The sequence below is a fragment of the Trichophyton verrucosum genome, assembly GCF_000151505.1.
Source record: "Trichophyton verrucosum HKI 0517 chromosome Unknown contig01136_1.f1.exp, whole genome shotgun sequence".
Classification (NCBI taxonomy): Eukaryota; Fungi; Ascomycota; class Eurotiomycetes; order Onygenales; family Arthrodermataceae; genus Trichophyton; species Trichophyton verrucosum.
Window position 1 is genome coordinate 1 of NW_003315162.1, and position 20,660 is coordinate 20,660.

General features: G+C 45.5%; 7 protein-coding genes across 7 annotated transcripts; 3 read left to right on the forward strand and 4 right to left on the reverse strand.

Annotated features, from left to right (window-relative positions):
- Positions 1 to 2,651: 2,651 nt before the first annotated feature.
- On the forward strand, positions 2,652 to 3,419 carry TRV_07752 (uncharacterized protein; the record flags this gene model as incomplete). The annotated part of the gene is made up of 1 exon (XM_003018185.1): positions 2,652 to 3,419. One exon carries the CDS (start codon positions 2,652 to 2,654, stop codon positions 3,417 to 3,419), a length of 768 nt encoding a protein of 255 aa, XP_003018231.1.
- An 877-nt stretch (positions 3,420 to 4,296) lies between these two features.
- On the reverse strand, positions 4,297 to 9,225 carry TRV_07753 (uncharacterized protein; the record flags this gene model as incomplete). Its single annotated transcript, XM_003018186.1, has 7 exons — positions 4,297 to 5,661; positions 5,725 to 5,870; positions 5,928 to 6,068; positions 6,127 to 8,430; positions 8,518 to 8,743; positions 8,866 to 8,970; positions 9,067 to 9,225. 7 exons carry the CDS (start codon positions 9,223 to 9,225, stop codon positions 4,297 to 4,299), a joined length of 4,446 nt encoding a protein of 1,481 aa, XP_003018232.1.
- Positions 9,226 to 11,272: 2,047 nt separating this feature from the next.
- Positions 11,273 to 13,306, reverse strand: TRV_07754 (uncharacterized protein; the record flags this gene model as incomplete). Its single annotated transcript, XM_003018187.1, has 5 exons — positions 11,273 to 11,422; positions 11,527 to 12,121; positions 12,185 to 12,917; positions 12,982 to 13,175; positions 13,242 to 13,306. 5 exons carry the CDS (start codon positions 13,304 to 13,306, stop codon positions 11,273 to 11,275), a joined length of 1,737 nt encoding a protein of 578 aa, XP_003018233.1.
- A 425-nt stretch (positions 13,307 to 13,731) lies between these two features.
- TRV_07755 (uncharacterized protein) lies at positions 13,732 to 14,870 on the forward strand (the record flags this gene model as incomplete). The annotated part of the gene is made up of 2 exons (XM_003018188.1): positions 13,732 to 14,037; positions 14,079 to 14,870. The coding sequence occupies 2 exons, from the start codon at positions 13,732 to 13,734 to the stop codon at positions 14,868 to 14,870; spliced, it is 1,098 nt and encodes a 365-aa protein (XP_003018234.1).
- Positions 14,871 to 15,395: 525 nt separating this feature from the next.
- On the reverse strand, positions 15,396 to 16,755 carry TRV_07756 (uncharacterized protein; the record flags this gene model as incomplete). Its single annotated transcript, XM_003018189.1, has 2 exons — positions 15,396 to 16,633; positions 16,704 to 16,755. The coding sequence occupies 2 exons, from the start codon at positions 16,753 to 16,755 to the stop codon at positions 15,396 to 15,398; spliced, it is 1,290 nt and encodes a 429-aa protein (XP_003018235.1).
- A 542-nt stretch (positions 16,756 to 17,297) lies between these two features.
- TRV_07757 (uncharacterized protein) lies at positions 17,298 to 18,749 on the forward strand (the record flags this gene model as incomplete). The annotated part of the gene is made up of 1 exon (XM_003018190.1): positions 17,298 to 18,749. One exon carries the CDS (start codon positions 17,298 to 17,300, stop codon positions 18,747 to 18,749), a length of 1,452 nt encoding a protein of 483 aa, XP_003018236.1.
- A 258-nt stretch (positions 18,750 to 19,007) lies between these two features.
- Positions 19,008 to 19,820, reverse strand: TRV_07758 (uncharacterized protein; the record flags this gene model as incomplete). Its single annotated transcript, XM_003018191.1, has 2 exons — positions 19,008 to 19,709; positions 19,752 to 19,820. 2 exons carry the CDS (start codon positions 19,818 to 19,820, stop codon positions 19,008 to 19,010), a joined length of 771 nt encoding a protein of 256 aa, XP_003018237.1.
- Between the last annotated feature and the right edge of the window lie 840 nt (positions 19,821 to 20,660).

Genomic DNA, 20,660 nt, shown 5'->3' on the forward strand with positions numbered 1-20,660 from the left:
GTAAAATTTCAATAGAAATATTTACTTTATTCACTATATTTAGTATAAAAATAATACTTTAAATTTTTTATTTAAATTTCATTAGTATTAATTTTTTATAAAACTAGCTTTTATAATAATTATTAATAAAATTTAGAATTAATTATTATAATATATTAAAATTAATTTTTATTTTTCTATATTTATATATAATTAGCTATATATTATATTATTTTAGATAATAAATACTAAATAAATTATTATTTTATTAAATTTAGAAATTAGAAAAGAATTAATTATAGCTACTACTAATAAATTGAATTAGAATATAGAGAGTAATATTTTTAAAAATATTTTAATTTTAATTTTTTAATTTTTTATTAATTTAAATTTAAGTTTACATATCCAAAATATTATATATTAGAAAGTACTTAAATATATTTATTTTACTTTTTTAAAATTAGATATTTTTTCTCTATCTTTATTAATTTTACTAGCTTAATATTATATTTTAGTTAATACATAATTTAATTATTTTATTTTTTTTTGAAAATTTTCCCATTTTAATTATTTTCTAATTAATATATTTATTTTAATTATTATTTAAATTATTCATTTTATTATTACCCCTTTTATTATAATTTATCAGTTCTTTTAATTTAGTAGTTAAAATTAAATTTTGTAGATATTATTAAATATATTTTATAATTTTCTAGTTAGTAATTATATTATTTATATAGAGAAGATATTAGTAATTATAAAATTTTATAATATTATAAATAATTTTTTACCAATAATTATTTTATTAAAGATTATAGTTAATTTTTTATAGAGTATTAGAAAAATTAATTAATTTTAATTTTTTAGACCAAATTTCTATATATTTAGTTCAGAGATCTAAATAAAAAAATATATATTGATATATTAATTAGAATAACTAATCTATATATAATTTTTATTAATATAATAATTATAATTCTACTAAAGTTTACTAAATATTAAATTTTTATCATTTATTTTAAAATTTATTACTACTTATTATTTAACTTAGTCTCTAAAATATAAAGTTTTATTAAGTTCAATATTTACTATATTATATTTATTAACCTTTTCTAAAAAAATATTCATTTATTTTAAATATTTTATTTAATTTCCATTAATAGTTAGATTATTAACCTTTATAAATATAGAGATTGCTAGTTTTTTATTATTAATTTATTCTAGCTAAATTATCTATTAGAAGCTTAAATAAGTACTACTTTTAAAATAATATTCAAATTTAGACTTAGTATATTAATATAAGTATTTATTTTACTCTCTAGTAGATAAATATATAATTAAAGTTCCATCTTATAATAAAAGACTTAAATACTTCTATTATATTAATATCTCTATAATACTAATTAAGAAACTATATATTAAAAATACTAAATTTAGATTATTAACTATTATTTCTTTCTTCTCTACTTCTAATAATAATATAATAATAAAATAAATTTTAAAAAAAATTATTAAAACCTCTATTAGTAAGAAAACTTATTTTAATTCTCTAAAATTAAGTTTAGATTTAATATTATAGACTTCTAAAGTAACTTCTTCTTCTATTAAAAAATTTAAAAATTAGAATATTTCCTATATATAGTTTAAAAATATAGTAGTAAATTTAAATTTATTAAAAAATTCTTCCAGTTTAAACCTAAATAATTTAGATAATTTTTTAGAGAATAATAATAGTAATACTATAACTACTATTTTAACTAATTTATATATTAATAAGCTATCTTATTTCAATAATAATATAAAAAGTAAAGGTAAAAATTATATTATAAAAAAGTCTAGATAAATAAGCTAGATAATATAGTTTAGAGATAAATATTTAAAATAATAAAATTATTTATTTTTACGTAAAATCTATAATAGAAATTAAGTACTAAAGAAGGGTTTAATTATTAGATATCTAATATTAATTACTAGATACCTAATAAAGAGCTTTCTTAAAATAAGAGAAGCCTATATATAAAGAAAGGAAAAGAATATTTAGAGAAAATATTTCTTAAATTAATACTAATATAAAGAATTTATATCTATAGAATATTATATTAATAATAATATAGTTATATATTAATATTTCTAAAATCTATATTATTAATATATAATACTCTATTATAGTAATTAAATAATTATAAAATACTTCTACTACTACCAGCTATAAAATACTAATTTTATATTTATAATTATTAAGTCTAATAAAATAAAATTTTAAGCCTTTAATTATCTAATATTATAAATATCTCTATATATAATTAAGTATTTACTACTAAATATTATTTACTAATTAGATAATTAATATCTAATAGTGAGTATAGCTTGCCGCTCGAACTTTCTTATATACTATACTATTAGCTAGTAGTAGCAGCTTGCCTATCTACTTCGGCTTTGGCAGCAAATTGGAACACAAGTGTTGTCACCTGATAGTTAGCTTAGGTAGTATCCATGGATCCATGGATGGATGTCCTGCCAAAAGGAGATTTTATTTAAACATTCTAATATCAAATCTTTCTTCATAATACGAAGGACAGCTTGCCTAGTGGGCTACCTAGGCACTTACTACGTATTCGATAACTACACCTTAGAGCACTTTCGCTGACTCGGTCTCTCCCCGGCGTCGCATCATGAAGCAGTCTTCAGTTCCGGTTCCATCACGCGCTGATGTTATGGCGGCATGTGCACTCCGTGGTCCTTTGGCAAACGGCATCCCATACAATAATGATGTCTGGGTCAAGTACGGCACGGGCGTGACGGAAGCCGAAGCGATATTGCAGCAGTTTGTGAACGAAAATGCAGATCACAGCATCGTATACACGCCAAAGGTTTATGACTACTTTACCGGGCAGCGAATAAGCAATATGCCAGTAACATATATTGTTATGGAGCGAGTATACGGCGAGGCTCTTACATCAAAAGAGGATGATACAGTCCTCGAAAACATTGCTGCTGCTGTCCGCCATATCTGGGAGCTTCCATTACCACCACAGGCGTCAATTGGACCATTGGCAGGGCAGGTACCTTATGACCGGTTCTTCTCAGACTATGGTGCAGGCCGGACCTTTCAGTCGACCGAAGAGCTCCAGGCCTGGATTAATGAGAAGCTGAAGGAAGAGGGATGGCCTGATAGGGTCGACTTACCCTCGGAGCGGTGCATCTGCCACTGTGATCTCTCGCAGTTTAATATCCTCCGTGGCAACCCAGTTATTATTCTTGATTGGGGCATGTCGGGAGTTTACCCACGCATCTTCGACGAGTTCGCCCTATTTCACCAGTTCAATCTCCGAGGTTCCAAGTTTGCTAAGGCTCTTCATAAGAAGCTTTTCGGGGACAAATTGCCTAGACACCTACGACCGCTAACGATTGTATCAAGAATTAATACCTGGGGCTCGTAGAGAGAGTCCATCCAGGTACTCAATATCAATATCTAGTGCTTGCATAGCTCATGGCGAAATTTCGCAGCCGGCTTTCACCGGCAAACTGACAAACTGACAATTCCTGGTGGTTTCCTCTATGTCACCATCTCTTGCAACATGCAAAGAACCAGTACGACTTACCACTTTGTCGAGCAGCCTTCCACCGCTGTACCGCAGCCGATGGGAGCAGATCGATTTGAGCCAGCCATGAATCTCAGTCAGAGTCTTCAACTTGAATCCAACGGGGCCCCCGCTCGTTTGGTGTGTCTGGAGATATAAATACGTGCAAGAAATATTAACTAATCAGCGTATATATCAATTAGATAGGCATCTCATCCATCTATAGAGAGAACGTTAAGCTAGCCGAGTCAGGAATATTTATATTCGTGAAATCCCTATTTTGATCTACACCGATGGACACTGACTAAGTCGTACGTTTGGCCTTCGGCCAGCCCTATTGGGATATTGGGAGGGGATGACGCTGCTTGTCACAGTCGGGGGCGCCCTAATCACCCCCTTTTAACTACCATGATACTTAGAAAATGTGGAATATAATATAAAAACAGGGTATTTCTCTTTCATTAGTTACCTTCCAAGCAGTATAAGAAAGAAAAGAAAAGAAAAAAAACAAACTTGCTACTGACATTATTACCTAAAGAGCCATATGGAGGTCAAAAGTGAGTAGAATAGGAGATTGGCTGACATGACAGTTGAAACAGAAAACAATAATATCAAAAAGGAGGCCGAAAGAAAAGAGGTATCGCAAAAAACAGAAAGATAGATGGTTAGCATAGTGTACGAGATTCGACCGGGTTTTTTTTTCATCCTCTCCCTCTCATTCTCCTTCTCATCTCAATCAAGATGCGCCCACGCCGCTGACGCTTCGTTTCGATAGGAAACTTCTACGTGGCTTTGGAGAGTCAGCGGTGCTCTCTTCTGGACCAGTGTTGGAATGGGAAGTACCTGGTCTCAGAGACGAGGACTCCGAAGACGTAAAGACAGTCTTGATAGTCACAAAGCCATTTCCAACCTTGACGTTACGCTCCTTGCCCGCGTTAGACCCTTGGTCGTCCAGGAAGAAGAGAGCTTCTCCCAGGATGTCGTCAGATCCAAAGACGGCGTGGTCCTTGACTTGCAGCTGGAACTGGGCGTCCGCGGTGACCGAGTTGATCTTGATGGTCTCGTGGCCGGGGTCGAATTGCACGACTGATTCAGCCTCGGAGGAGGAGCCGTGGGCCTTGTGGGCTTTGGACTTGTGGATTTCTTTCATCCCTTTGCTCGTCTGCTGCTTGACTACTACTCGGACGTTAGTGGAGCGTGGGTAGCCGGTGGCAGAGACAATCGTGATGTTAGCTGCACCCGTCTCGCCTTTGATACTAGATACGCCGAGGCCGGCCTGAGAAGCGCTGCTGCGTGAGCGCGAGTGTGACATGACGGGGGATCCGGAGGGTGAGTCTGCTAATGCTCCGGCGCGCTGAGGGGTTCCTGGTGCTGACACTTCCACACTGGGTGTGTGGCCGTGAGTCCCGTTAGTAGCAGTGGCTGCGGCGGCGGCTTCTGGCTCGGCCTCGGTCTCAACCTGGGCACGACTGGATCGCTTGAAGCCGTGCTTGAGGAAAGACGCTCCCTTGACTACTCCGCCTCCAAGCATGGTGACTCCCTTGACAGGGGCTCCAACAATCTTTCCTGGAGCTGCAAAGGTCCCGGAGAACGTAGATGAGCCTTGTCGAGAACGGGTAACGTAGGCTGGCTTGAAGAGCAGCTTCAGTCGGATTGCGCCAGACTTGCCGTCGAGAGGAAGGCTGATCTCCTGGGCCTGGAATGGATCCAGATTGGTAAGGTCAATAGTAGTGCCTCCCAGGTAATCCGCCTTGTCACCAAAGTCCCAGTCGTAAACGTCAGCCCTGAAGTTAGCTGCAATCCTAGACTTGATGGGTGTTTCGAAGAATTCGTTCCAGGCTGGGTGTAGCGTCTTCTTCTGGACCTTGGTCTTGAATACTTCCTTGTCTCCAAGCTTGAACTTGCAGTATGGATCACTGTATCCGTTTCGATCTGCTGATGGCAGGTCGGCGGCATCCAGGACGTCCACCCGAAGATTTCCCATGTTGTTGATGCTCTCCGATGGGTCAAGCTTCATCTTAACCGGGAGATACTTCAAGCTCACAGTAACCTTACTGTTGATTCCATCGGATCCTCTCAGAACAAGCTCAGTTGGTTTATACTATCACATTGTCAGTCAAACAGGATCCGGGCATCGAGTTAGTAGCAAGACGTTAAAACTAACCAAACATTGTTGGAGAGTGGCCAGAGTTGGTCCAGAGAGCTTGGCGATTGAGTGATCATCAGAGTCTTCGTTGTGACGGTCAGACTTGTCAACAAGACGCAGTGTGATCTTGGAGAACTCCATTTCAGGAACGAATGCATCGCCAACTATACGACTTGGTCAGTATTGACCAACAAACACTCCACGTATGGTTCTTTTCTTACCATCGCCAAATACCATGTGCTTGGACTGAATCTTAGGAGAGGTGTAAGTTGGGTAAAGGTTGTCATCCATCAAAACCTCAAGCTGGGTGCCAGTGCTTGAGAAATCTCCTTCCTCTAGCTTGAAGACAATCAAACCAGATTCTATTGTTCGTTAGGCTCCATTCATTTGCAGTGTGCCTTTGCATAGGATACAACATACCATATTTGTGCACATCTTGGGCAGTGAGGTGGATCTTCGGTACTTCCTTCTCGGCCTTTTCGCCGCTGACCAGGCCGTCAGTGCTTGGACGAGCATCACCGTTCGTGGTAGCCTCAGCGTTAACAGCGGTATCAGCATCAGTCGGCTTGCCTTCTTCTTCAGCGGCAGCGGCAGCGAGTTCCTTCTGGGCCTCGAGCTCGTCGGCCTCTTCATCGGGGTCAACAACTTGGAGAGTTGGGTAGAAGGCGACAGTGTAGTTGAGAACTCCCTTCTGGTTACTGCGGCCATCGAGTTTGAGAGGAGTGGACAAATCTCTCTTTTCATCGTGAACTTCGTATTCACCATCCTCTCCCTCCTTGATGTATTCGCCAACGTTCAACTCGACCAAACCAAGTGGTCGATCCTTTCCAATGGATTCGTCATCCATGACTTCAAGAACCAGCTTCTCGCGAGCAGAGTTGACGGGAACGTAAAGAACCTCGTCCCACTCGGGGTTCAAGTTGTTCAACCAGGTGACGGTACGGCGAACTTCCATTCCAGACTTCATGACACGTAGATAAGGATCGGATTTGCCCATGGTCTCAACGTTTCGGAGATCCTTTGCGTTCTTAATGTGAAGTCTCATGACACCTATGGGGTTGATGTAACCACCGCTGCCTACGACGCCCTTGAGAGCAACTGGCTTCCACTCTAACCTCATCTTGACACGGCCGGTTTTGGCACCAGCAAGGTCAAACCATTCTTTGCCCTTGTCCATCATCTTCAACATGTCGTTCAGCTTGATCTGCTGTTTACCAAGAATGGGGTCGGTAGCAAGATCACGGTCATCCTTGATCATCATTCCGAGGCGAGCAGTCTTGCGATCAGTGATCAGGATTTCCTTCGACGGGTCGGGGAAGATGGGGTTGTTGGTACGCTTCAGCTTCTTAGTGATGTGGACTTCCTTGCCATTAAGAAGCAGGACAGCATAAGGGTTAAGTTGTCCAATAAAGGACTTGCTTCCATCGAGATCCTTGGCCTGTTCAACGGTGAACTTAGCAATACCGGTGTTGAGCTCTGGTGGGGGCTCAATGGCACCACCATCGGTCTTCTTGGAAGTAAGGACGGGGAAGAAGCGAACGTCTGCCTGCATGACACCACGGTTACGGCCATTTTGCATAATATCGAGGTTAAGGTTCTCATGCACCTCCTCAGTCTCAAGAGATTCCAGGGAGAAGGTTGCGGTTCCGAGTTCAACGTCCTTTCGGAATTCGTTCCAGTCGAAGACTTGCAGGGTGAGGGCATCGGTGAACGATGTGATAATAACATAGAGCGTTTCGTTCCACTTGGGGTTCGAAGTGTCAGATACGGTCTTTGTCCTGCCCAATTCGGTTCGGCTGTTGATCGAAACCAGGGTATAAGGGTCTGGGGTGCCGGAGAACTGGTCGGCCTTCTTGAGACCGTTGGCTCCATGGATGGTAACGGCAAGGACACCAATGGCCTGGTCGACTGGGTTGCCGGCGAGCATTTTAGCAATTTCGACGGGGAAAACATTTGGATCGTACATCATTGGGGCCAAATTTCCGTGGATCTGTTCGGTGATGAAGGTCTCGAGACCAGGAATGAAGTTGATATCGAAGCCTAGGGTCTCACCACCAATGGGTTTACAGACGTAGTCGATCTCGGGCTTGCCCAGGAAAGAAATATCAATACGTTCGACGTGTGGAAATTGGATTTGCAGCTTTACTTTTACTCTCATCAGGCCGGAGAAGGCAAAGTCCTCCACGATGACATCGAGACCTTTGCTGACAATGCCCTTACCGACACGAACTTCAAGCACGACCTTGGGGTTAATTTTGTCCTTGATCTGGCGAGCAGTCAAGTCCATCTTCTCAGCAGGGGTGAAGCTGAATTTCCAGTCCATGAGGACGATATCTGGCTCAGTCTTGGGGTAGGTCTTGACGTGCTCGAGACGAGGCGGTTTGCTACCGAGGGTGAAAGTCTTGAGCCGCAGACTGTCGAGGAAAGCTGGAGTAGAAGTACTGAGGACCTGGTCCACAGAGCAAATGATAGAGTGAGCAAGATTGGGAGCATAGATGGGCCAGAACTTGGCGAGGAAGCTGTTTATCCATTCGAGAGTCTCAGTGTCCGTCTCGAGCTTGTTCTTAGCCAGTTCTCGGGTAATATCATCACGGAAATTTCGTCGAACACGGCGGACAGAAGTACGGTAGTAGGTACCACAAGCGGCCATGACGAGGAACACCCATCCTAGACCACCACCGAAGAGAGCAATAATCCAGGAGGCCAGACAGGCAAATATGATGACTGCAGTGTTGTGGTACCAATCTACACGGTGATGTTAGCTACCGAGGCCTTTGATCAAATACTAAACAACACTGGCTGGATGCATACCTCCGAAGAACTTATCTTCAAGCTTCCCTTCTAGGAGAGTCGGAGGTAGCCCGGGCTCCTCACCGGCACCGTCTTCTGCAGCCGGAGCAGAGAATCGAGGAGCCCATCCAGTTCTACCGGGAGCGAATTTCTCCTCTTCAGTGAGCTCCTTGACCTCCATCTTGGGCTTGTCTGCTTCATCAGCTTTGTCCATTTCGGCAGGTTTCTTCGTGCCATTTGTAGCTCCCTGGAGATGAGAGAAGTCCCTGGTCAGTCTCTTGAGGTGAATTGATAATGAAAGGATGGAAATGAAACAGTAGGCCAGTGAAAACATCAGTGAACAATGCTGAGGTATCCCTTTCAACGTACCATATCGGTAGCTAGAGCAACGGCATCGGCCTTCTTCCCATTGACAGCAGCCTGACTCCCGTTTGTTCCATTCGTGCCATTCTTCTGGAAACCAGCAGGTATCGCCTACAGATGGTCAGTCAGAGTCCATTCTAGGGGCAGCAGCATGTATGTATGTACACTGGCTGGTAAGGAGGGTGGGGGGAAGGGGAGCTGACGCACCATCTTTGCCTGTTCAGCTTTCTTCTCTGGCGCCGCATCCGGATCGAACTGGAACGCAGGCACTCCGGCCTTCTTGCTCTCGTCTACCAGCTTCTGCTCGATGGCCTCCGGCGCCGGACGAGCAGCGTCGGTGGCTGGCGACTCTGCCTGTGTAGCCATGGCCGCGGGCAGCAATTGGACGTTCTGCCTTGGTTGTTCTTCACGTATCGATGCCGTTCAAGTCGCAACAACGAGCTTCATGCGGCGAGCGGGCGAGAGACGGGGGAGTAAGTTGCAGGACAGCGAGGCGCGGGGGTGGGAGTGCAGCTGCAACGGGGGAGACGCAAGCTCGCAGGGCGGACTGCCGCTGGATGGAGTGGTTGTCGTTCTGGCTGGGTTGTTTGGCGATGTCGACTGGGGGGTTTTGTGGTGGTTGGGTCACTTTTTGACGACGGCGGAGTTTGGTCCTACACAAGCACAGCAGACGACACCGCAGCTCATTTCACACATGCAACACGCACGCACACACACAGCCGGCAGAGATGGGGAGAGGGAGAGCAATCAAGTTCTGGCTGAGTTGGCGGAGCTGGAGATAAATAAAATAGGTCGTCGACTGGGCAAAAAGTACAGGGGAAAAAGCAACGACCGACAAGAGTTGCGGCCAAAGAGGACGGCCGCAATCTCACCAACCAACACCCCGGACAAGGGCCGCGATGTGGAACCTAGCTTGGAGAATAGCAGAGAGGACGAGGAGGACAGAGAAAGAAGCAAGAGATAGGCAGGCGACGGAGGGGGGTTTACACAGGTTCTTTTACACAGAGCGGAGGGCATGAGGGCTGCGGACACTCATATCGACTTGCTACTCCGTACCGACGTCGACTTTTCTCGACAACAATTGTCTACCAGCCATCACCGCAGCATTGAGCGGACGCAGCAGACGGGATAGACGAGACGGCGGGCGTCCTGGTGGCAAGTAACGTGCTAGCAGGAAGCATCCCTAACGATATTTAACTCCATCTCCATCGAGATCGTGCTTTTTGCGCCAGATGCGAGCTCCGAGCTTGCAGGGAAGCAGCTTCTGGTCCCAAGCAGCCGATACGATGACACGCAACCCGGCCTCCACCTCACCAGCCACGCTCTCTGCCTATGGTCAAGGGTGACAAGAGAAGACATGGGAGAGCGGGTTCACCGCGGCAGACGCCCCCTCGCCTCGATGATCGTGAAATTTTGTCCATATCGTGATACAGGCAAGCTTGATCGTGGCTGATGCCCCTTCGTCTTGACATACTTCTGACCCCCTTACTGGCCCAACCAGCAATATTTGCCACATCGTGGGCTTCAGGCAGGCCACCTTCTCCACCTACCTGCCAGTCAGTTGCAGCAGTAACGCTGGCCGTGCGTCCCTTTTTTTATTTTTTCCCGTCGACTTTCTTCGGACTGAGGGAGCCCAACACTCTGGCTAGTAGAATTAGTCTCCCTTAGAGTCGGGAAACAGAGGCAGACGGAGACGGGACCAGACGCAGAGAGGTGGCATGGGTAGCCACAGCGCTGGTTCAGAAATATGGTTATACCTTGTCCATATATATTATTATGATATTATGACAGGTTCCTGGGCAAAAAAAAAAAAAAAAAAAGGGCGTGAGATGCATCAGGACCTCATTCTTACCCTTGGCTTGGACGGGATGGAAAGAAGAGAAAGGACACAAATATTGAGAATGGGAAAGGGAGAAGAAAAAGAAAAGAAAAAGCAATAATGTCCTGATTGAGGCATGGGAGTCCGATTGAAAAATGACATGCATCGATGACGGGAAGAGAGGATGCTGGAGCTGGAGGGCACACTTGACCAGCTGGCTGCCCTTCTTCTGACGGTTCCGTGTTTCAGACAAGACCTGCTCAGACGATGCCGGGTACCTGCTTCTCCTCCGAGATATATTATCACCTTCCATAGACTGCTCCGGGGTTGGTTGAAGTTACTCTGTCACCGATCTTCCGATCTTCACTATATCAACGTCATCGTCGTTTCCATCCCCTGGAAACAATTACCATACTATGGGTTTTATCTCCACCCAGACATTGAGAACTGGCTGGAAAGGGATAGAAAAGGAAGAATATATATGATATCGCTGTTCATTACTACATCGACTAATGGGATATTCTTTGGTACCTGGTTTTTTTAGCATTTTATCTTCATATTCATTATCCTCGTTAAGTCAATCAACCTTCCTGCTTATCCCGTTCGGATCACTCCAGCTGCTATTAGCTTCTGGATCTTAGTACGCACAGTAGCGTTCTTCATGTGCTCACGAAGGGCAGCTGGGTCGTTTCGGGCTTGCTGGAGGATAGCCTGCATTACTGGATCTTGGACAATAGCCATGATCTAAAGTAGGAGAAATATTTATGTTAGTGATCATCATTAACTTCATATCACATTTGATAGTGCAACAAGGGGGTTTAAAAAAAGAAAGGCACAATAGAACTTACCTCTGGGTCCCTTTGGATTCTCTCAGCTGTTTCAGCCTCAGTCTCACCCGCCCGAGCACTGAACTGAGCCTCAAGCGCCTTCTGCTGCTGTTGCTCAATCTCTCGCTGGTTGGCGCCATTCTCATCGTGCTCCTGTGCTTCGGTGCAGACATCCAGGCACTTATTGTACTCCTTCATGGCGAAGAGGGCCTGAGCCTTTCTCAGGTAGGCTCGGATGAACTTGGGGTCTCGCTTGATGGCCTCGTCACAGTCCTGGACTGCCTGCGGGAACGCCATCAGCTTGATCAGGGCGGCCGCGCGGTTGCTGTAGCCGCGGTGGTCATCCGGCGCACGCTTGGTCATCTCGGTGTAGGCCTCGACCGCGCCAGGCCAGTCAGCTTCCTTGAACTTCTTGTTGCCTAGCTCGCGGGCCTTTTCAGCCTCCTCAGGGTCGAGGTAGGCCTCCTTTTCGGCCTTGATCTTCGCCTTCTCTGCAGCACGCAGCTTGGCGAGGATCTCGGGAGTGCGGTGCTCGGTCAGAGACTTTTGATAGTTAGTGATGGCTGTGGCCAGGTCTCCAAGCTTCTCGTATGAAGATCCGATTCGTCCAAAGGCCCTAAAGCAATATTAGTACACACATATTATATATGTCGTAGTTTAGTGTTCCAAGTATACATACTTTGCGATGATCTTAAAGTCAGCAAGCATCTCTCGACCCTCGGCAATGGCCTTCTCGCAGGTTGCAATGGCATCCTTGTACTCTCCCTTCTCGAACTGTGCGGCACTGAGGTTGGTCAGGTAGGTGATGTCCTGGTATATCTCCCACGCCTTGCTGTAGTGTTCAATTGCAGCATCAAACTGTCTCTTCTTGTAGTTCTCTGTACCCAGCTTCTTCTCCTCGTCAGCCTCAGCCTTGGCCTTCTTCTTTGCAGCGGCCTCCTCATCTTCAGGCTCTGGCTCAGGTTCGGGCTCGGGGGCCTTTTGAGCAGCAGGACGTGCATCAGGCATATTCACATCCTCTTCCGCTTCTTTTGATCGACCGCCAGTAGCACCATCACCCTCTGGGGGAGCACCAAAGGACATATCAACACCAAGCAGGACACCCATCACCTGCAGGAATCGGGGATCCCGCATCTCATTGCCGATGGAGTTAGGGTTCTTTGCAAGATTCTGCAGCTTAGCCATGAACTCTGAGTCTGCAAGGAGAGGCGCAGTCTTTGGGTTGCTGGCCAGCTTCTGTATTAAATTGGGATCACTGAACATGTTTCCTAGTCCTGCAGTCGGATCACCAGAGACGCCGTCTGCTTTGGCTTCGGCGTCAATCGCACGCTTCACAGATTCTAGGCCGGCTTTGGCCTGCGCATTGTTTGAGTCGAGCTTCAGTGCCTCTTCATACGCATCATGGGCACCCACTATACAACCACAGTTAGAACCAGAAGTCCCTTTTATTCGCCTGTAGACCGCGTAACCACTCACATAGATCTCCCTGGCCGTGCAAGGCAGCTCCCTTACGGCCCCAGCCCTTGGGCCAGTCTGCCTTCAGCTCCGTCGTCTTGTTTGCGTCTTCCAGCGCCTTGTCAAAATCCTTCAGCGAGGCATAGGCTCCCGAGCGGTTTGAATAGAGGACATGGTTGTTTGGGTCAAGCTCGATGGCCGCAGAGAACTTCTCACTGTCTCGTAACCGATCAGCTCGTGCTCATCCACCGTCTGGGTCAAGGTGTCTTCTGGGTACTCACACAGCTGTAGCAAAGTCCTTGGCCGCAAACGCCTTGTTTCCCTCTGCCTTCAGATCGTCTGCCATGGTCACTTGTCTATCGCAGCACTAGAATAAGGGTCAAGCTTGTCTGTGTGTCTGCCTGTCGAGGGAGAGAGCCTGTCCTGTTGTATATTTATCGACGTGGGAAAAGCTTCTGGAAATTTCGAGCTTCTTTTTATTTTTGCTTTTGCTTCCGTCTGGAGGGGAAGGAAACGAACTTTCTTTTTTTTTTTTTTTTTTGGCCTTTGACAACTCCGACCACCAAAGACGCCCGGCAACCAGCAAGCTACTTCCTGTAGGTATCGACGGCCGCTGTCACTACTTCACGCAGTGGACGTCCAGCGATGAACCGCTCTCCCAGGTTCTCCCGGTGATAGTTCGGCCCTCCTGCGCACCCCGATCCCCCGACTAGGCGCAATTACATACTCGACGGAGCACAAAAACAGAGAGAATAAGATATATAATTGACTATGGCTTCGAATGCTAGCCCTTCGCGAGCAAAGGCATCGTCTGGCGATCCGCAGAGCCTGGCGATGAAGCTGTACGACCAGTGCCTTTCCAGCTTCCCGGCAGACCATCTCTTCTACCAGCAGGACTTGCTCGGCTTAGGAGTCATACCAAACGACGACCTGGCGCTCCTCTTGAGATGTACCCAGATTCTAGTTGACCAGAGCTTGCTTCGTCTCCTGCAGGCAAAAGATGACCGTCTTGCATGGAAGATCATTGCGCAGTCAGATGCCGAAAAGTTAGTGGCTTTTTGCCCGTTTGATATCAATGTTTGTAACGCTATATCTACTAACACTATGATAGATTACAGAATCTCAACGGTGAGGAACGTTTGGTATACAATGTAATTCATTCGACAGGGCGGAACGGTATCTGGACCAAAATCATCAAGACACGGACAAACTTACATCAAACTATTATGAACCGATGTCTGAAATCTCTTGAAGCAAAAAATTATGTCAAATCCGTCCGGAACGTCAAATATCCTTCAAGAAAAATATACATGCTATCGGGCCTACAACCCAGCGAGGAAATAACTGGAGGTGCATGGTTTACAGACGGCGTGCTGGACGCAGATTTCATCCGTGGTCTCAGTGGCTGGATTGAACACTGGGTCAGCGCAAGGAGCTGGAACTCCCCAGGAGCTGAAGACCAGCCCAAAGGGAAGAAGCGAAAGTTGCAGGCCGACGATTCGGAAACACAGTACATCCCATATCTACCGTCATACCAGGGTCATCCAACCACAGCTGATATCACAAAGGCCATAAATGGTTCTGGACTCACGCCTGTAACGATGGATGAAGGAAGCATCTCCCAACTCCTGCAGATGCTCTGTTACGATGGAAGGCTGATCTCCCTTCGAGATGGAGCCGCATACCGAAGCGTCAAAAAGCCTAATGAAATCTCCCTCCAGCGTGACCTGGGTCTTCAAGGCCCTGATGGAGGCGCTAATGAAGGCTCAGCCTTGGGGTCAAATGGCATGACGGAAGCTCCCTGCGGCCAATGTCCCGTATTTTCCCTCTGTCGACCGGGAGGGCCAGTCAACGCCGAGAACTGCGAGTATTTCGATGAATGGCTGAAAAGCTCTGCGTTATCTTTTTAACATCTATCATTTGATATCCCATTATCAACCACCATTTTCGACCATCATGCCAGTATCAGAACCAACTAAACATTATTGGAAAAGTCTAAATAATCGCATCAGCAACATCATCTGGGCATATTTTCATTTCTGCTCTAAAAAAAAAAAAAAAAAAAAAAGAAAAGAAAAGAAAAGAAAAGAAAAAGCGACAGGGCATGTTCGCCCTTATTTGTTGTATCATAACATAGAAAGCATAGCGCCGGAGTCAGTGTTCTTTTGGTTGTCTTAACAGTGTTGAACTAAGCTACAACATGGGAGGGAAAAAGGGTCAATATATTTGTGGTTTTAAATATCTGAGTGACTTTTACTATCTACCATCTTTTGAATAGCAATGTGTTTGAGAGTTTCAAGTTTTTTAATTCAATAATCGAGAATACTCTTCCAAGCTCCGGGTCATATCACGTTAATCATTATAAAAAAATATCTACACTATCGTAAGTATTATACATCCAAGATGTAGTATAAGAACTATAAGAACACGCTTCCTCATTTGCCCAAATTCTTGCGACACTCATCACAATACCAAGTTCCTAAGGGCTCTCTGGTAAGCCCAACACATTTCCAATGAAACCACTCGTACGGGCAGTTGTCATTATCACAAGCCACCATGTCTCCATGGCTGACGCTTCGACAAGTGCAATATGTCTTTGTGTCTTCACCTCCTTCTTCATCATCATCGTCATCCGCATCCTCTTGTGAAGACCGTGCCATCTGTCGTCGAGATATATGGGCATTTTCGGAATCAGACATATCAGCACTACTGAGCATCGATTCTTCTTCATCATCATCCGCTATACCTGACGCTGGAGATCGAGACTTCTTCCTTCCATTTCCAGATACGGGTTTCAAGCGGTTTCCACTTGAGGAGCGCTTTGTCGGCTTTCCAGGCGCATTATGCGCTTTTATCTTGCGTACTTGTTGGTGCGGTGCAACCTTTTTTGTGGCAGGCTTCTTCACTCCGGTTGTTGAACGGGGACCGGCGCTACCTGCCCGTGATACTCCCGGGGTCCCCGCCTTGGGAGTCCCAGGGCCAGTTGATGACTGCCGCAGGTTTGAGGGTGCAGCAGGCAGCGTACTAATTGATCCATTTAATCGCCGCCGTTTACTATCAGCTGCTCCTGCAGATGATTCACGGCGCTGCTGATGCAGTGCTGTGGCTGCTGGTGTAGCCGGCGCCGAGTTGCGAGCAGCAGCTTGGGTAGCAGTAGCAGACCCTACCGGAACACGAGAGGTAGTAGTAGTATTGTTCAGTCTCTGAGCAAGGTTATATTGTAAATTCATGTTTCCTGACGCGGCATTCAATGGCGTGGAATAAGACCCTTCATGGGTTGCGGCTTCAGGAAAGATGGCTTTGGGAGTTTCACGGAATGAGTCCTTATTCTGGAAGAGAGAAGGAAGCGGCGGATCGTTCGAGAGAAGGCCATCATTTTGGAGCTCGCGGATTTTCACGTCGAGTCGCTTGATATGTCGGTCCAGCAGAATGCTTGCCTTATCGCTCAAGATAACCTTCTCATCCTGCAGTACTTGGCACCGGTCCATATTTTGGAGGATAGTCTTGCTATATGCTTCTTCTTTCGGGTTCAACGCATGGCTTCCGTTTATTTTGATAAACTTCTGTAAGCTTCCGTCCCTCGAGTTAATAATTGCGCGACACTCTTGTATTATTTTATCTTTGGCTTGGATCTCCTCCATCAGATGGTTTATTTCTGCTGGTAAGTTTGCCACTATTCAATATAAAAGCTGTCAGTCAATGACTCCACTAGCCAAAGTGACGTAGTGATATACTGCACTTACCATTGTGGACAAACTGCTCGAGCACAGAGGAGCAATCCTCTGTATGTGCCATGGCAAAATATCGGAAACACGAGTCCCAGAGCTTCCTGCTAGCGTGGGAATTCCGGAAAGTAGACAAGTTCGGTCTTCTCAGTAGACAAAACAAACAAGCAGACCTCCAGACCAAGCTGTACAAGCAACAGCTAGTGTTATTGTTGTAAATCAATAAGACGCCGTCAATGAGAAAATGATGGAAGGTGAAAGTTGCCTCATTAAGGGGCTGAGTAATCAATCACCTGATAAAAAGCTTGGCGTCACTTCCATCGATCACTTGTCCATTTTAGGACTAGTTCGGATTATGCTCCGCCATAAGCCGCACTAGTCCTGATTAGGGGTATAAACTTTGCGGGCCTCTGATTGGCTGCTCGTTTTGATGGCCCAAATTTATCCGCAAATTCCACCTTTGAGCTCGTCCAGCACAATCCAAACCACGTCGCAAGAGCAGCCAAGTCGCAGACACGCAGATATCAAGAAACATCTCCGAGATATAGCAATAACCATAGCTAGATATAGCTGTTTATGGGATAGAAAACCGACAGACGCCTGTACTTGACCATGGGCCGATCCGCCATTGTGCAAGAATATGGCCCTCCACCCCTCGCCAACACAACCATCACATTTGACCGCAAGACCACTGATGAGGTGGCCCACGACATCATTAAGAGGCCGAAGGGGTACAGAGTGTCGTGGCACTCAAATGCAACCGTTGAACCACACCATTTTGGCCAGTCGCACCCCATGAAGCCATGGCGGCTGACGCTCACAAAGCAGCTTGTCATGGCCTATGGGATGCACCACGCCATGGATCTTTACGTTGCCCGAGCAGCAACTTACGATGAAATGGCCGAATTCCACAGCACAGATTACCTTGACTTTCTCAGCCAGGTTATTCCCGCTGATATGGACAGCGCAGCGCAACAGGATCGGCTAGCCGGGTTCAACTTCGGCGATGACTGTCCCATTTTCGACGGCCTCTATGATTACTGCGCTCTTTATTCCGGTGGAACCGTCGATGCTGCTCGAAAATTATGCAATAATCAGTCCGAGATTGCCATTAACTGGTCCGGCGGGTTACATCATGCCAAAAAGACAGAGGCAAGCGGGTTCTGTTACATCAATGATATTGTACTCGGAATCCTTCAACTGCTAAGACACCATCCCAGAGTGATGTATATCGACATCGATGTCCACCATGGAGACGGAGTTGAGCAGGCTTTTTGGTCAACAGACCGAGTTCTTACCGTTTCTTTCCACAAATATGACAAGGATAACTTCTTTCCGGGAACTGGTCCGCTCGATAGCACTGGGCCAACACATCCCCTAAACCCTGGGGCTCACCATTCTTTGAACGTTCCATTAAACGACGGAATCGAAGACAATGATTACGTCAACCTTTTTAAAGCCATTATCGGCCCATGCATTACCACCTACCAACCTACTGCGATAGTCCTACAATGCGGCGCTGATAGCTTGGGTTGTGACAGACTGGGCTGTTTTAACCTCAATATTCGCGCGCACGGAGCATGTGTTGCCTTTACAAAATCGTTTGGCCTACCTACTCTCGTTCTTGGCGGTGGAGGATATACTCCTCGTAATGTCTCGCGTCTATGGGCTTACGAGACAGCTATATGTGTTGGAGCTGAAGATCAGCTCGACCCCAAACTTCCCGAAACACTTCCCTTTCGCAGCCATTTCCAGCCTGACTGCTCACTCTTTCCGCCGCTATCAGATCTACGGAAAGTTGAGAATAAGAATACCAAGCAGTATCTAGATTCTCTTGTTGAAGGAATATTGGAGCAGCTGCGATACATTAATGGTGCACCAAGCGTTCAGATGAGTGTGATTCCGCCAGATATATTAGGAATTCGAGAGGAAATCGAGAAGGAAATCGAGGAAGAAAACCAGTTGAATGAAGATGAAAACGAGGACCGAGGAGTGAACGGGACATCGAGTCGGCGAAAGGACGCAGAGCGAGGGACTGCGGCTGCTGGTGAACTTTATACCTGATATTTTGGACAGTATGATTGGACTTTGTTCAGTCTACTTCTCACCGTTTACACTTCTTCCGTTGCATTGGAGTTATAGGTGTTCCTGAGGCATTGGTTTCTGGTGGGGATTCCTATTACGATCAGGAATGCGGTACTATCCGCTGCGCCTTTACTTTTCGTTTGTACAGGCAATGGCAGCGGTTACACTGGAGTATTTTTTATTTGTTTAGATGGCCATTCAGATACCCAAAACACTACTCTATGTTTGGTACTAGCATTAGACCCTAAGACACGACTTATTGATGGCTTCTTCGATCCCATCAGCACTAATTACCCGAACCCCATGTGCAGCCATGTCCATCTTTGAAGTCTCCCAGCCCTCGTCCGGATCCACGCATTTGGTGGCCTCGTCAATAACGTATGTCCTGAAGCCACGGTCCGCAGCGTCAATGGCCGTAAACCTGACACAATAGTCCCCCGCGAGCCCGACGATAAACACATCCGACACCTGATGCTCATTCAGCAGAGCTTCAAGGTCATGGCTGGCTCCTCCGGCCTCCACGCAGTTGCTGTTTCCGAACGCATCAGTAAAGGCCGAATACATTTCTACCCGTTCGTCCATCCCTTTCCTGACCATGGCATCCAGCTTTTCAGATTCGATTTCAGGGATAAAACTAGCTCCCTTGGTCCCTTGGATACAGTGTGGCGGCCACAGCCGTTGTGTCTTAGTCTCATCTTCAGCCCCGGCCACGGGGTTTTTGGTCTCAATCGTCGAAGTAAATGGTATATTCGACGGTGCCGGGTGGTTTGTGGCAAAGGATATATGGCTTTCTGGGTGGAAATCCTGGGTCCCTATCTTGACCACGAAACCCGGCAGAGAGAGTAGCTTGTTGATCAACGGGGCGATTGATCTGCCGTGCTGGATGGCAAGAGAGCCGTCCTGTTCATTGTATTTTTGATAAGTATGCATTGCTAGGTCCTATAGTAGTATGAGCAGACTGGTTAAATGGCCGGAACGCACAGGTGGACAGAAATCTTCCTGCATATCAACCACTAGCAGGGCAGCTCTCATCTGGGTGTCTGGCTCCATGTTTGCTTTGCCGGTGCCCGAATAGTAGGTTTCTGTGGTATGTTCAATGAATGATCAATATCTGCTAAAAAAAGGGCGAGATATGTTGGTGGCAAATATGCATGTGTATATATATATACACTTCTGCGATTGAGTCAGTAACGGCCAGCATGCATGTAGTTAACTAACTTAAGCCTAAGCAGGTGCAACTAGCCTGTGGCAACTCCAAAACCCTTTTTATATGTTTGTCGATATAATCAAACTCACTCTTTTTGTTTTCCCTCGGGTTTATATTGGATTCGCTATAGATCCATAGACTATACACGGCGCTTTTAGCTAGAGGAGATGACCAGAAGCTCGGAGACAGCTCCCATACAGGCTGGGCCGGAGGGGCTACCGTACTGGCTGGTGAATGTACCCCGGGATCGATGGCCAGCTGAGTGTCCAGACTATCTCTGCAACCTGCCGGCGAAGAATATTAGTATCCTGTCGACTCCAGATAGCGAATATGTTCGGCAAGACTGGGATCTAGTACGCCAAATAATCGGTGTGTTTCTCGTTGACGGACTCAACTGATCGATGATATCTCATACTCAACTGACGCTGGCCTGGGCAGCCTCCAACCGGATCGACCTGTTCCGCCGTGTGCCTTCTGATCTGAGGAGATATCTTGAATATACGTCCTACGTCAAGTCCAAGTATGGCTCGGTCATGAATTTCGTTGTCCGCGAGAGGCTGCGTTGGGAGAATGATATGGCTCCCAGAGGCTCACGGCCATTCGAGAACCCCGGTTTGTGATTGCTCGAACTCATTCTCTTCTCTTTTCTTTTTCTTGAATTTTTCTCGCTTCTTCTTCTTTTC